General features: G+C 42.5%; 1 protein-coding gene across 2 annotated transcripts in view; it reads right to left on the reverse strand.

Annotated features, from left to right (window-relative positions):
• The window catches only part of LONRF3 (LON peptidase N-terminal domain and ring finger 3), a 32742-nt gene that overhangs the window by 11616 nt on the left and 6196 nt on the right, over positions 1 to 14930 (reverse strand). The window contains exons 3-6 of one of the 2 annotated variants that reach the window (XM_061598125.1): positions 14000 to 14122; positions 9761 to 9916; positions 6369 to 6612; positions 2617 to 2707 (exon numbers count right to left, since the gene is read on the reverse strand). In XM_061598125.1, coding sequence (XP_061454109.1) covers positions 2617 to 2707; positions 6369 to 6612; positions 9761 to 9916; positions 14000 to 14122 — 614 coding nt within the window. The remainder of the gene's footprint in view (positions 1 to 2616; positions 2708 to 6368; positions 6613 to 9760; positions 9917 to 13999; positions 14123 to 14930) is intronic. The other variant, XM_061598127.1, reaches the window with a different exon arrangement.

Raw genomic sequence — 14930 nt, forward strand, 5'->3', positions numbered from 1 at the left:
ATGTAGGTCAACTACACTTATTACTTGGGCAGGCAAAGTGGGTTAATAGCAGCTTTGGTTAATTGAAATGAGGTCACTGTGTTACCGGTTCAAGGTAAAGACAGTCTGCAGATTTTGCTGCATTTGGTAAATTGTTTTGTTGATGTGTTTGCCACCATGGGCTTCTTTGGGAGGAAGGGTGGGACGTACATTCAATAACAACAACAACAACAACAACAATAATAATGTACAATGAGTAATTAAACCAGTAGTGGAGGGTCAAATCCCAATAGCAAAATGGGTCTTGGAAATATGTATAAAGGTAACTTTGAAGACGATCAAGCAGGGAGATACAAAATAATGGGTAAGTCAGTCCTGGAGATTTTCCCTGTGTGGCCCTCTTAGCATAGCATAAATAAAAAGTTTTATTGGGAAGGTCACCCTGGGCAAAGGCTCATGTTGGGATATGCTACCAGCTGAAATTTTTCGTATAGATCCAGTGTGGTAGGTGCCAATCTTGGCTACATTATTCACAACAATTAATGCAACTGGAATATTGCCAGCGAGCTGGACGTCTAGCATTGTAGTCCCAATTTACAGGAAAGGCGATCGGGGGGCAGGGGGGGGGGACCCAAAATTATTGGCCAACAAGTATACTGGATGTCCCTGCTAAAATTTATGCATGACACCTTTTAGATAAACTAGAACTTTGGGTAGAAGAACAACATATTTTATCCCCAATACAGGCTGGTTTTCGCAAGGGTTTTCGCACAATTGATCAGTGCTTTGTTTTGAACTATCTTATTCAAAAATTTGTATATAATGCATGAAAGCAACTTTTGTATTTGTAGATTTATCATCTGCTTTTGACTCTACAGATAGACAATGTTTATGAGGCAAATTAAATGCCAGCTCATTAGACAGACGCTTGTTATTTCTTATACAACAGCTTTATTCTAACACCGATATTAAGACCTGAGTTGGCAGGGCAGGTTCTCTCTCGGACTCAATCCCCACATCAAGGGATGCCAAACAAGACTGCATTTTGGCACCACTCCTATTCAACCTTTATATAAGTGATATTACGCAGAAAATTCTTGACCCTTCTTTTTTCCCTCCTGCCGTTGCAAACGGAAGATCCCAGTTCTGCTTATGCAGACGACACGGCCCTCATCTCTTTAACCTGTGTGGGCCTGAGAAGATTGCTTACCAAATTTGAAACTTACTGTAAGCAAGGAGGACTATCTATCAATTATAATAAGACCAAAGTTGTGGTTTTTGCTAAGACGTATGAGCAGCATAAATGGACTCACAGGCCTATAAATTTATTATACCGAGGGTTACTGTTTAAGTAGAACCAACGCTAAAAGTTTTTGTGGCCAAGATTGTGTCTCATCTTTCACCTGGAGCAGCAATTGGGGTGAGCATTGCAGACAAGAACTGGATATAATCAAAAATAAATTCCTGCGCCTGCTTTTGGCCGTAGCACATACTACACCTGGCGCATTGTTAAGGTCTCCCTTCTTTAAAAGCATATATACACAAATCCATTGTATTGTATTGGAAAAAGTTATCAGCGATGCCAGAACACCATTTGGCAAAATTCTGCTTTTTGAAACTACAGAACCGAGAAGGTTGGGTACAATCCTGTAGATGCCTGATGCTGACATCAGCTATGACAATGCAGGATGCATCCGAATGTAAGACCCAGGACTTAGTTTTTGGCAAAGATGCTCAAAAAGATTTTGAGTATATAAAGAATTATCAGCATGCCATTTAGTATGCCAAAATCAAATCAGACCATGAAAGGGTCACTTATTTGCAGGAGTTAGCTTTTTCCCCCTGTAAGGTGTGCTTTCACTCAGCTCAGGTTTCAGCTGATGCCCACCTAAGATCTGGCTGGTAGATACACAAAAAATCCATCAAAAGATTGCCTGTGTAAATGTGGATCAGGGCAAATTGAAGGTATGGAGCATTATATCCTACACTGTCCTTCATATAATTCACCGAGGGCCAAGTTCATCCATCTAAGGCCAATCAGATGAGTTTAAGATCAGATGGCTGCAGGCAGATACAGATAAATGTGTCATTTATAGAGTAGCCTTGTTTGCATTAGCCGCAACAAAGGTCAGAATGGCCTTCCTGAATTACACCAGTGTTAAAAGCTAAGGGGAGCTCAGTTGAGTGTGCTCCTAATCTAAACAAATGTAGTCAATTCTTATCACTCCCATTCATAATTGTAGGGTTTTATCCATGTTTTATCGGATTGAAATGTAATGTTTTATAAATATGTTATTTTGTATGTTCCTCAACATTGTAATGGCCATTGGTTAAAAACAATAATAAAGTCTCCCACACTAGGTTTGCTAAAAAAAAACCTCTCAGCACTCTACAATTCCCAGGATTCTTTAGGGGAAGCTATGACTCTTTAGAATGCTACAATACTGCTTTAAATGTATAGTGTAGATGGGGCCATGGTTAAGGCTACTGATAAGATGGAGCAGAAGAGTGGAGGGAATGCCCTCAAAAGGGGAGGGGGGCATATGATCCTACAGCCCCTTTCCAACCTCTTAAGCATTTAAACAGACAGGACGCCTCATCTCTGCATTGACCCACCCACAAGATTGTAACGGTTACCTCATGCACAACGAACACTCCAGATCGGATGGGTCCACAAATTCAGACAGACCACAGTTCCCAGCCCCGGTGCCTTTTTCATCACTTGCATCTATTAAAAGCAAAATGGGGTGGGGTAGGGGACAGATGCACACGTTACAGAGCTGGAAAGGGCATGTATTGGTGCCAAAAGTGCACATTTGGGTCACAGGAGGGTGAACTAGTGACTTAATCAGTTCTCTCTCACACACAAAAACATAGTATGTCTTTCATGTTTTTTGGACATCACAACCATACATGCAGATTGACTTCTAACATTCTGAAGTGCTTAATTCAGATGTTTTATATTTTAGACAAACACGTTGTTGTTCACCTTCAGGAAGGCATTTAATCCACACACAGAGTACGCAAAGTGGTAGAATTCTGGACGGTACAACTTTCAGAGTGCAAAGGTTTATGTGTTAGAACACTAACTCCGTCCCGTGTTAAAAAACAAACAAAACTGCCCTGCATAAATTACATCTATCCTCAGCCTTTCTCTTGATGATGCGCTAGTTTACTCCACACACAGCTTTTTTTTAATGTGAAGAAACACTCAAAAATATGAACCCTATCATATACAGACAGAAGTGGTACAATTAATCACCTGTTTCTGCAGATGGGCTACAAGAAACGTTTCCCCAAAAAGGTATAGTTTTAGATTTCATCAAGAAAAAGACAATTAGGCTCTAATATTAATTGGGCTGTTTTAACAGAATGTGGCTGTATTTTCTTGGGTAAAACGCAAGTCCTTTCTCAGTAAGCGAGACCTTGCCAAAAGCAAGAACGAAACTCCAAATATATAGACTTATTCACAAGCAAAAAAGGTTATTTCGACAGAATGCAGGAAGCTGACTTATACAGAGTCAGACCGTTGATTCATCCAGCTCAGTGGCTGTCAGCAGCTTTCCAGGGATTCAGACAGGAAGCCTCTCCAAGCGCTACCCGGAGATGCCAAGGACTGAGCTTGGGACCTTCCACACTGCAAGGCAATTTGCTCTCCCACTGAGCTTATGACCCTTCCCCATCTAGTTCTCTAGTGCTGCGCTCTTTTCCAGGGATGGGAACTACAACTCCCGTCATCCCTGGTCATGCTGGTTTGGGCTGATGAAAGTTGGAGTCCAGCAACATCCGGAAGGTCAGATGTTCAGTCACACTATCACTGATGTGAGAAGCAAACAAACCTATTGTAGCCCAGAGTGGCCACGTGGCCTGCTTTACAGAGGACAGTCCTCTATTTGAAGACGTCCTGGATTGTACCCAATGCCAGTCCTACTCAGAGTCATTCATTCATTGGCAATCACTTGTGGCTGAGTAAGATTGCCTTCCAGGGTAAGGTCTTTAACAGTGGGTCTGTAAGTGACTGACTACTTGGAGTAGACCTACTGAAATTAATGAACAATTTACAGAAAGACTCTTAAGAAGGGAGGCCAGGGGTCCTGAAGTTGCTCATCCACGATCAGCACCTGGACAGCACACTGAGCAGGCACTCAGGCCGCAGACTTCCCCCAATAACGTGAGAGGTTTTGTAGTGCTGTTTAAAATAGTAATTATTTTTAAGCTGCGTCTCTCTATATCAGTGGTTCTCAAACTTTTTTGGTTCGCGGCGCACTGTAAAACATGCTCCCGTCTTGGATGAAACTTTTTCAGTTTTAAATTCAGTCAGAAGGGTCTTTTCTGACTGGGGATAATTTCTTCCGGATAAGGAAGAAACGTGAGATTTCCCACACAGCTTTGTTGTGATTGTTGGAGTCTGGAATTCGTCAGAATTGTCTGTGAAAGACAGTCTTCCAGCAGCTCAGACGGAGCGAGGATTTCTATGCTAGCTCAGCTGAATAAGTGACCCATTTTTTTTTCTTTAAAGAAAAACGGATTAACAGGCAAGCATCCTCCTGTCTACGCTTATAACTTTCTTATCTACACAGCTAAAGAGATTTGTCAAAGTAACAGCAATTAAGATAACCTAGGTGAGTTAAGACTTTCCTTTTTTACGCACGGAACTAAGAGGGAAGAAAATAAAAATAGCCTATCTTTCTTTTATTGCAAAAAGCTGACATGGAAAATAGCATTTTAAAGATTACACGGATGAGGGATTTCTGATTGGAAGAGAAAAGAAAAATCTTTTTGATTTATAAGATTTTTGTGTAATATATGTCTGGGACTATTTTTCCTGATCTACTTTTTTTTTTTTACAAATCTGCTCATTCTCTCTGCTACTAGTTATTTGGATGCTGTGAACTAAAGCTGTTTTTGCACTTCTGGGCATATAAGAGATAAGGGCTGTCTAGCGTGTGACGCCAGTTGGTTGGAAAGATTAACTCCTTTGTAACTGGATAAAGAAATAAACTGCTCTTTGCTTGGGACATTGAAAATTGAAAGAGTTTTGTTCCTTTGGCTTTAAGAATGACAATTAAGAAGATCATGGATGTACAAGAAGGGACTTTATCTTTAGACATGTTTCAGAAAATAATGAATGGGATTAACTCAATAAAACAAGAACTGAGAAATAATAGACAAGCGTGGAGAATTGAATTTCACGAAATGAGACAGGAGCTGAAAGAAATTCAGGATTCTATGAGAAAGGAGAATAAAGATAGATCTGGAAAACCAAAAAAGGATGAAAGAGAAATTAAAGGCAAGGTTCAAATTATGGAGATTGGATTAAATATGGACATGAAAAAAGATTTGGATTTCCTGGCTGTGACGGATCCTGGAGACAAATATTACAGTTTGGAACTCAGCGCTGTCCCTGAAGGAATTGAAGAGATTGGAGATAAAGATATTATCGGTTCAAAAAAATTCCTGGACTGGAAGGATTTGATGGAACTTGGAGAAAGTTAACAGAATTAATCCCTGTTTTGTGTCTATGGAAAAATCTTCAAGAGATGTACTAGTGTATCATGTGGAAAAGAGGAACAGAGATGCGGCTTTGCAACAATACTTCAGTGATACGTTCGGAATTGATGGCAAGAAAATATCTGTGATGGAGGAAATTCCTATCAGACTTTTATTATATGACTATGACAGCAGGATTTTTGGGTGCGTAAAGATGGAAGATGGACCCAATAAGGATAATGACAGAAGAGCGATTTGAAATTACTGGACTTAGTAGACTTGATGAGTTGGATTATTTGACATGTTTATTTAGAAAAAAAAATTGATTGACGTATATCTCAAGGATTGGAAACTTCTCTTTGACTTTTTGTGGAAGATTAAAATGATATGATGTTAATGAGATTTGAAACCAACTAAGATAACCGCTGGAGGAAGGTGATTTTATAATCTATTAAGAGATAGGTTTGTTATATATTATAGATTTATAGCTGAATTATGATAAATCGGAAGTCAATATTTTTATATATTTTTTTCTTTTTTTATTGTATTAGTTATTGATTTGTTTTTTTTCTTTTTGTATTATTTTGGTTTTGAAAATTTGAATAAAAATTAATTGAAAAAAAAAATTTCTGGTGCACTTCATGTATGAAATTTATATATATATATATTGATCATGGATGTAATAAATCTCTATACAAATGAGTTTCTTCTCATTTTTAAAATATACTTTCATAATATTCGTGGCACACCAGTCACTTCTTGCGGCGCACCGTTTGAGAATCACTGCTCTATATAAATTAGAATGTGCAAAATTGTACCCAAATTATGAGCCCCTTTTTTTGGCAATGCCTAAGTGGCCACCCTATTTGGGCCCTAAAACAGAATTAAAGACAGCTTACCCCTTTTCACAATTTTCCTAGGTGGGTCAGTGTTTGGGGCTTCTTCAGAGCAGTGCTTTCTCTTTAGAAGTTGGCATTTCTCAGAAATGCGAACAGCAGGCTCTGTTGCTGAAGAGGCATGCCTGTTCTCGTTCGAGCTTCTTTTCCGGCTCTCTGCCACTGGGATGGATTTCCCCAAGCTGTTGCAGTCACTTGCTTTCTGATCCTCATGGAGAATGAAGTACTTTTCCTGCTCCATATTTGCCTAAGCAAAAGAAGAAGAAAAAAAGGTGTGCTTCAGGACTGCTGATTTACAGAAAGGACATTCTTCATAAGACCTTAGTAGATGTCCTCCAGGCACACCCACACATACATACAAAGCATGTAACATTCCTATGATCATGAAGCATGGAAGCAAGCGAGGCTCAGTGTATCATTTCGAAAAGGCATCTTGTAAAAGCCTCATCTACACCGATATGATAGAATATTGAATTAGCATGGATCAACTCCGTTCCATCAGGATGGAGGCCGTAGCTCAGTGGTGGAACACCTCCTTTGCATGCAGAAGGTGCCAAGTTCAATCCCCAGCAACTCCAGGTAGGGCTGGGAGTCTCTTGCCTGAAACCCTGGAGAGCCATTGCCAGTCAGTGTAGACAATATTGAGCTAGATGGACCAATGGTCTGATTTGGTATGGCAGTTTCCTATTTTCCTACCATTTCAGCTTCCTCCACACAAACATAGAAAAATGAGCTGTCGGGGGAAAGGGTTCAAACCTAGCCTTGCTCCTGACAAGCTGGTTTGCAACATGCAGGAATCTCCATTATTATTACTCGTGTGGAGGAACTCTATGGGCCCCCATCTGCAGGCTGTAGCAGTAGAGTTTTGAAAAAGGTCAACTGCTTCTTTCACTTTTTGTGAAAACTAAGGCTACCGCTTATGGGAGTTGATGACATTCAAAATTGGAAATAAGTTATCACTGGGGTTAATCTTGAAAAGGCCAGGTTACTGGAGCCAGTCAGGGTTAAACCTGGGCAGTCCTAAGATTCTATGGCTTTCTGATTGGTGCAAATGGTGCCTCCAGACAAGGTGCAACTTAGTGGCATGGTGCCGCAATCCATCCAATGATTGTACATAAAAATCTTGGGTTGTATTCAACTAAGTTAGCCACGTCTGTTAACATCAATGAATCTACTCAGAGTAGGACTAGCACTGGCTACAACCTCTGGAGTAACAAGTGGGGCTTGTGGAGTGTTCCTGTTCAGAGTTCCCACTAGCCATGCCCTTTTACAGGGAACTCCATTGCATATCCCCCCTCAGTTTTCTGTCCGACAGCCAGTCAGTATTCTGGGCCCATTGGAACTGGCACTTTTACAGACGGCACATAATACTCGTTCTGCACTTGTAAGAAATCGTTGTTTTAATGTGGCTGCACCTACGCTTTGGAACTCCCTGCCTACTGACAGGCACCTTCTTTTCAGCGCCTGCTTATAATGTTTTTGTTTAGGCAAGCCTATCCAGACACACAGATGCTGATGTGTTTTAATATTTTTAGTCTACATTTCAAATCATTTTATAATGTTTTTAATTGCTCATTTTTAACTGTTTTTATTGATCATGTTAATTTTTTTTGTAAAACCCTTAGAGGTTTTTTTTTAATATTCAAGTGGTGTATAAATTTTGTTAAACAAATAAATAAATAGAGCATGCTCAGTTTTCACTGGGCTATTTTTGGGGTTCCCCCACTCCCCCACTTAGTTTTTTTGTTTTTCTGAAAGCACTGTAGCTTCCCTGCCAATATTTCCCTCCTACGTGTGAATGATGCCATTTGGGCTGTGTAAGGAGCTGCAATCAGAAAATGAGTTTGCAATGAGTATATACAGGATGCTTTGGCAATCATGCAAACACTCTACGTCCCATGAAGAAAAATGTCCTGAGTTTGTTCTTTTTTAAAAACAAACAAACAAACAGCTGTTCCCCAAAACTACCTTGCCAGAGGTAACAGCCCACAGAATGGGGAGAAGGAAGGGGTCCCTTTGCCCCCAAAGTAGCAGCATTCATCACTAAAAGGAATAATCTACGATTTAAACTGCCCCTTAAACCAATAACTAAAATGCAATCCAGCATTTGAAAGCAATCAAAACACCCTGCTGAAAAAGCCACAAAGTCAGGAAAGACAGGTTTAATGTTGCCAAGTCATTCCTAATTCTAAATTAAACTTCTACAACATCTTGCCTGCACCATCACTCACAATTTGTTGTGACAACTCCAACCAGAATGAGCAACAAGTGACTTCAGAAGAAAAACAATCCCTCTCCAAAAGTACAGATAAATATTGGCCACAACACTGAGCTATAAAACAGCCTGAGGGCCGCATTCCCTGCTGGTGAACCATCTGAGGGCCACATGCCTGTGGTAGGCATTCCTACAGGCAGAAGTGGTGGGTAGAGCAATGAATGTGAATTTTACCTTTGTAGAGTAGGCTAGTTTCTACACACACTCTTACAAGCCTCTTTATCCTCCATCCAGGGAAGCAAGAGGCATCATCAGAGTTCAAGGACACATTCAAATCAGGCCAAAAAATCTGGTGTGAAGCAAGGTCAGTGAGGGGTGTGGCCTAGGGAAAATTCCAAGGGCCAGACAGAACGGCCTGGAGGGCCACATTTGCCCCATGGGCTTGAGGTTCCCTGAACCTTGAGACAGACCACTTGAGACAGCATCATATGTTAAACTTTAACAAACAGTATTCCAACAATGACTGATGAAAGTTGTTGCAAAACTGCTGATGGAGGCGTGTTCCAGCGACGATGCACCACCAGCATCCTATCTGTTTGTAAAGAGGTGGTGAATGTTTGTTTTGGATAGAACTGATCAGGATTCATACAGAGGGATTCCTCCCAAGCATCCAAATGAAGAAAAAAAGAAGCCAATACAAGGCCTGTTCAATCTCACCAGCCCCAAGACGCAAGATTCATTCTTTGCAACCCAAGAGTTCTGAACAAAGCCTGTTTGCAAATCACAGACAACATCTCCTTTCATGTCCTTGACAAATTAGTGTTATTGGGCTTGAAGCACTTGGTTGGCCATTGTGGATCCAGAATGCTGGTTGGATCTAGCAGGACTCTTCTTATGTTCTTATAAATGAGACCCAGTCCAATGAATCTCTCCAGCCCCAACCTTTGTGGCCAAGGTTGTCCTCAAACATGTGCTGCAACTCTCAAACAAGCATCAAAGACTCCTGCATTCCCTGAGTCCGTGGAGCTGCTTTGTTAAGAAAATCTCTGGAAAAATCAGCAAGGTGCACTCATACATTAAGACATTGGTCTTACTTCCTCCCCCCGGCATTAAACTGTGCAACCACCTCCCCCCACAAAACAAATTCACACAGAAGAACAATACCACAAATGGGCATTACCTGGAGCAAGTTTTGTAGGCTGTGGCCGATGCCTCCAAATCCCACTGAATTTAATAGGTTCCCTTTTAATCTAGAGTGACAGGACAACAGCTGCAGGATATCAGGCAAGTTTTCCTGAGCATTCCCCAGGATACGCGAAAATAAATTAAGTAGAAGCTGTGATATAAAACAAACACACACACTTCACTACTTAATTCAGTGATGGAGCAGATGCTTTGCACACACAAAGGTCTCTCATTTAATAATCCTGGCTTTTCCACATCAAAGGACTAGGTAACCCGTGACAGGAAAGACCTCTCTGCCAGAGACCCTGGAAAGCGGCTGCCAGTCAAAGTAGACAATACTAGGCTAAATGGACGAGTGGTCTTATTCAATGTAAGGCAGGTTTAGATGTTGAGGCTTGGGATATTCAGGAGGGAAATGCTCTTTGCTAGTGTAGGCTGCCCCGCAGAACAGCAACCAAGCTATGAAAAAAAAACACATGCAAAAGCTGATGGGATATAAACTCATTTTCTGTTATTAGACTTGTTAGTCACTTGTTACCCGAAGATCTCCAAGCAACTTGCAGCAAACAGGAAAATCTAGTTGACGGCAATAGGATGACACTTATACATTCCCTATTTAATAGACTCCTAAAAAAAGGAAGTGCCAGATATCTGGGTTCAACTGCTGGACAGATTTGATCCGAGTTCTAACCACATCATTATAATTGAGAACATCTGCATTCTACCTGTTGTTTAAGGGACAAAAGCCAGCATACTTGGGGTTATCCTACTTTATCTGCACAAGCACCCTGAGAGGTAGGTCATGCTAAGCCAGGTTCCTCGTCTCTGGGCTAAGCATTAGAGCAGATGTGGGGAAGATCTGACCTTCCAGATGTTGCTGAAATACAACTCTCATCATCCCTGGCCATAGGCTATGCTTGCTGGGGCTGATGGGAGTTGCAGATTGGCAGCAGCTGGAGGGCCACAGGTTCCCCACACCTGCATTCGAGTGCCGCTCAAGGCCACAAAGTCAGTTTCATGGCTGAGCAAGAATCTGAACTCAAGTTTCACATGGATGCACCAAATCTGGGCAACCCATCTCAGAGCCACGTTTAATCCTCTCCACCAAAGCAAGATTTGCTGTGTGCTTTGGTATTCCAAAATGGGAGCATCCAGAGCGAGAGCCAATAGATTCACGAAGACGTGAAGATCACTGGTTAAGAGCCAGTGGCAAGGGAATGCCAATTCATCTGAAAACGACTAACTGCAAGCTATCTCAGCAGAAAATAAAAACCAGGGGCTGGAAAATCCTTATTTTCTGGACTCCTAAAAATTTAATGTTAGCTTCCAAAATTCCCCCCCCCAAAGCCCTGAAAGCTTTACTTACAAAAAGGAAATCCTTTTTGAAGGAGGGGAAATGGGGCACAAAATGTACTCTGTAGTAGCGCCCATGCTCTGTATGCAACAGGTTCCCAGTTCAGTCACTGCCATCTCCAGTCAAAGGATCAGGTAAAAGGAAAAGACCTCTGCCCAAAGTGCAGCTGCCAGTCTGAGTAGGCTAGATGGACAAATTGTCTGTGCCTGACTTTTGTTTTTGTTTTTAAAGGCCCTTTCTGCCCTTTGCAAAAGCTGTGGCCCTCCAGATGCTATTGGGACTACAACTCCCATCATTCCTGACCACTGGCCAAGCTGGCTGGGTCTGACGGGAGTTGGAGTCCAAAACCTTCCCACACCTTCCCTGCTCCCTGATTTACATTTTCATCTCACAACTAAACAGCAAAAGCCAGACAGTGGCATCAGTGCTGCACTGTGTTGGCCCCAATCTGGCTCACTGTACCCTCCCCCACATGAATTGCATAACAGAAGCCTCACACACACTGCATGATGCGACCAAGGCCACCACATTCACACCAGACATTTATTCCATTTTAAATAGTCATGGCTTCCCCCCAAAGAATCCTGGGAAGTGTAGCTTGTTAAGAGTGTTGAGACTTGTTAGGAGACCCCTATTCCCCTCACAGAGCTGCAATTCCCCGAATTCTCTGGGAAGGGAGACTAACTGTTAAACCACTTTGGGAATTGTAGCTCTGAGCATGTTAGCAAGGTCCCTATGTCTCCAATATCCTACTAGCCAATCAGCATGAAAGGGGAGCCTGCTAGCCACTAAGCAGAGTCTTCTAACTTGCTTCCTTGCCCTTCTGTGCTGACTGGAGCCAAAGAGTGAAAGAAGGTGAGTCAGCCACTGAGAAGCCTCCACTGAGTAGCTAACACTCTCGCATTTCATGCCGATTGGCTCCTATGGACGTCTGTTGTTGTGGGGGAAGGCATTAACAAGGATCTCGTTGTCAACCCAGCTGCAAAAGGAAAAAAGGGGGAAGGTGTGTGGGTGTGACTATCATGAAGGGACCTTGCACTTCTGAATTTGTCACTCCACTGCTGCCTACGTTAAAAGTTTGAATGATTACGGAAAATGATTCTCGTGTTACAAAACTTCCTGTAAAATATGCTTTTTATTGGTCTACCTTACTGGAATGTCCTTCTTCAAGTTGCGAATCTCCCGGCTGAGAGCAACCCTAAATTAAGCCACCAGCTAGGATGAACTCAGCTTCAACTTTGCAGTCGGAGCTCTTCTCAAAGAAGAGGCTGTCACCCTTGTGCAAAAAGCCTCAGTTAAGAATCAGCTGAGTTCATTGTAGCCCAGATGCCTACACAGTCATCTCACTCAACTAGAACCTACTTTGATTATGAATGCTCATCAACCTCCTCCAGCCAATGCACTGCTGCTGCAGCTTTGGAAAAACACAGCAGTTCATTGCAGCTCCTTGATCAGGCAACTCCACCAAGCAAGACACACCAGTATAAAAACAGCACATGACACAATGACAGCACACAGGGCTACAGTTTGTCAGGAAGGCAGGGGAAAGGAAGATGCCAAGACAGGAAAGATGGCAATTTTTTTTCTTAAATAAAGGGGTTTCATCTTTCACCTTCCCAAGAAAAGGAAGTTAATTTTAAAACCAGTTGCAAAACGGCTCCCAGGGCTGGCAAGAGGAGGGAAGAGGTGGCGTGTTGATGTCACAGTCACTAGCCAATCAGCTCCCCCCCAGTTCAACCTGAATCATGCCAGAACCTCACAGAACTGGTTTTTCAAAGCTCATCCTAGGGTGTGTGGGTGGGGGAAACGCACACCTGCTTAAGGGCAGCAACATGCTACAATTAAGTTGCTCTACCACTGTTAAAAATCTTACAGTATGACTTGGCTTAGAAAGTTGAGACAACAGCTGACAGCCAGCTGGCTAGAAGCCATGATTATGACTGTTTTTTATTTATATAATACCATTAACGTGCATGGTGCTTTACAGAATACAAGAAGGGACAGGTCCTTGCCCCGAGGTGCTTACAATCTGAAATTCAACATGGGGAGGTGAAGGCAGGGGGAGGCACAGGAACAACGGGTTGCATCCAACTAAGTCCTACTCAGCGTAGACCCACTGAACTTACTGGATGTAAGTTAGCCTTCTCCTTAATTTGAATGGGTCTACTCTGAGCAGGACTAACACGGTACAGCACAATGTGTGATTATTTTAGACACTCTACCTATCTGTTAAGTACATGTAAGGCATGAGAACCAGGGGGTGACACCAAAGGATTCAAGGAAAAGGTGAGTTTCTCAGAGGGATTTGATGGGAAAGAGGTGGCACCATGGAGGTAAACCAGAAGACAGCTCCAAGCAAATGGGAAAACATCACTGATACGCACACACCCTTGGTCACCAATTCCTGGGGCAGTTTTTTTTTTAAAAGGTCTAGAGGAGGATAAAGTAGAAGTGTATCAACCTACATGCTGCACTTCCGAAAAGTGAGCGCAGTCTAAAGTGGGCAAGACTGGTGGCTGAACAAACATCTGATCTGTTATTCTGCCTGCCTATGTCATGCGTACTGCAAAGCCAAGAGGAAGCAGAGGGTCACACCATGGGTGCGGAATCTGTTGTGATCTCTCCACTGTAGCATCACCAGTGTGCCAGGCAACTTTCTATGGTAGCAAGACAACCGTAGTTCCCTGACCCAAAGGGCTTAGATAAATTTTACTCAGGGAATACGACTGTGGGCGTCACACTGAAGCAGCACTTCCAAAGTTCAACCGCATCCATAAAGGGTTAACAAGTCAATTACAGGTTGGGGTTTTTTTAAATAAAAGAGAGACCACACCACAGCTAGAGATGTGAACATCAGCTGAAATGATATGCAGGACTCACCCTTTGAGCTTCTGATTTGGCTGTTTTATTCCCGTCATCCAAAGCAAGACAGAATAAAAACTCGTGCAAAGCTTCTTCCGTTTTCCCAAGGTTAACAAGGGCTTGTCCCTTCCGTAAGTGGCCCTGCAAGAAAGAAGAGAGTAATTACTGCGCTGTCTAGGCCTTCCTGACAAAACTGCACTGCAATGTTGGACGATGTGGCCCAGGAGATGGTGCAAATGGCGCTACATACAGAACCACAACTATTAAAACCAAGAGAGCATCTTAAGCCACCACTTCAAGGGATTTGTTGGAGTCAAGAATGAGCTGCAGAACCAGTTTATTTTGAAAGCAAGGACTCAGTGCCGAAACGTGCGTAGCAGCAGTAAAAACAGAAATGCACTCTGAACACGATCAGAGACATTTATATTACCGATTAACTGCAGCCCAACTCACATACCTAGGATTAGAAGCCTTCTGGGGAAGGGCCACAGCTCAGTTGTAGAACACTTGCTTTGCATGCATAAGGTCCCAAGTTTGATCACTGACATCTTCCGGTAGGGCTTGGACAGACCTCTGTCTGAAGCCTTGGAGAGCTGTTTATTTATTTATTACATTTATACCCCACCTTTCTTTTTCATGAAACCCAAGGTGGCTTACATATGGTTCCCAGGCAATCTCCCATCCAGGCACTGACCAGACCTGACCCTGCTTAGCTTCCGACCATAGCCTGGGACCAAGTTAAATAGCTAGCTGTTGCCAGTTGGTGTGTGCACAATACCAAGCTAGACAGGCCAACAGTCTGTTGGAATATGTGGTGCAACTCAAACTGGTGGGCTGGGTCTGCAGGGGGTTAAAAAGGGTAGCTAGAGAGGAGGCCTCCTAGTTCCTGGGCTGTACCTAATCCTTTGATCTCCTGCTAGCTCTTCCTTCCTAAGTGAACTGATATTCT

This window comes from Rhineura floridana, chromosome 16 (assembly GCF_030035675.1).
Source record: "Rhineura floridana isolate rRhiFlo1 chromosome 16, rRhiFlo1.hap2, whole genome shotgun sequence".
Lineage (NCBI taxonomy): Eukaryota > Metazoa > Chordata > Lepidosauria > Squamata > Rhineuridae > Rhineura > Rhineura floridana.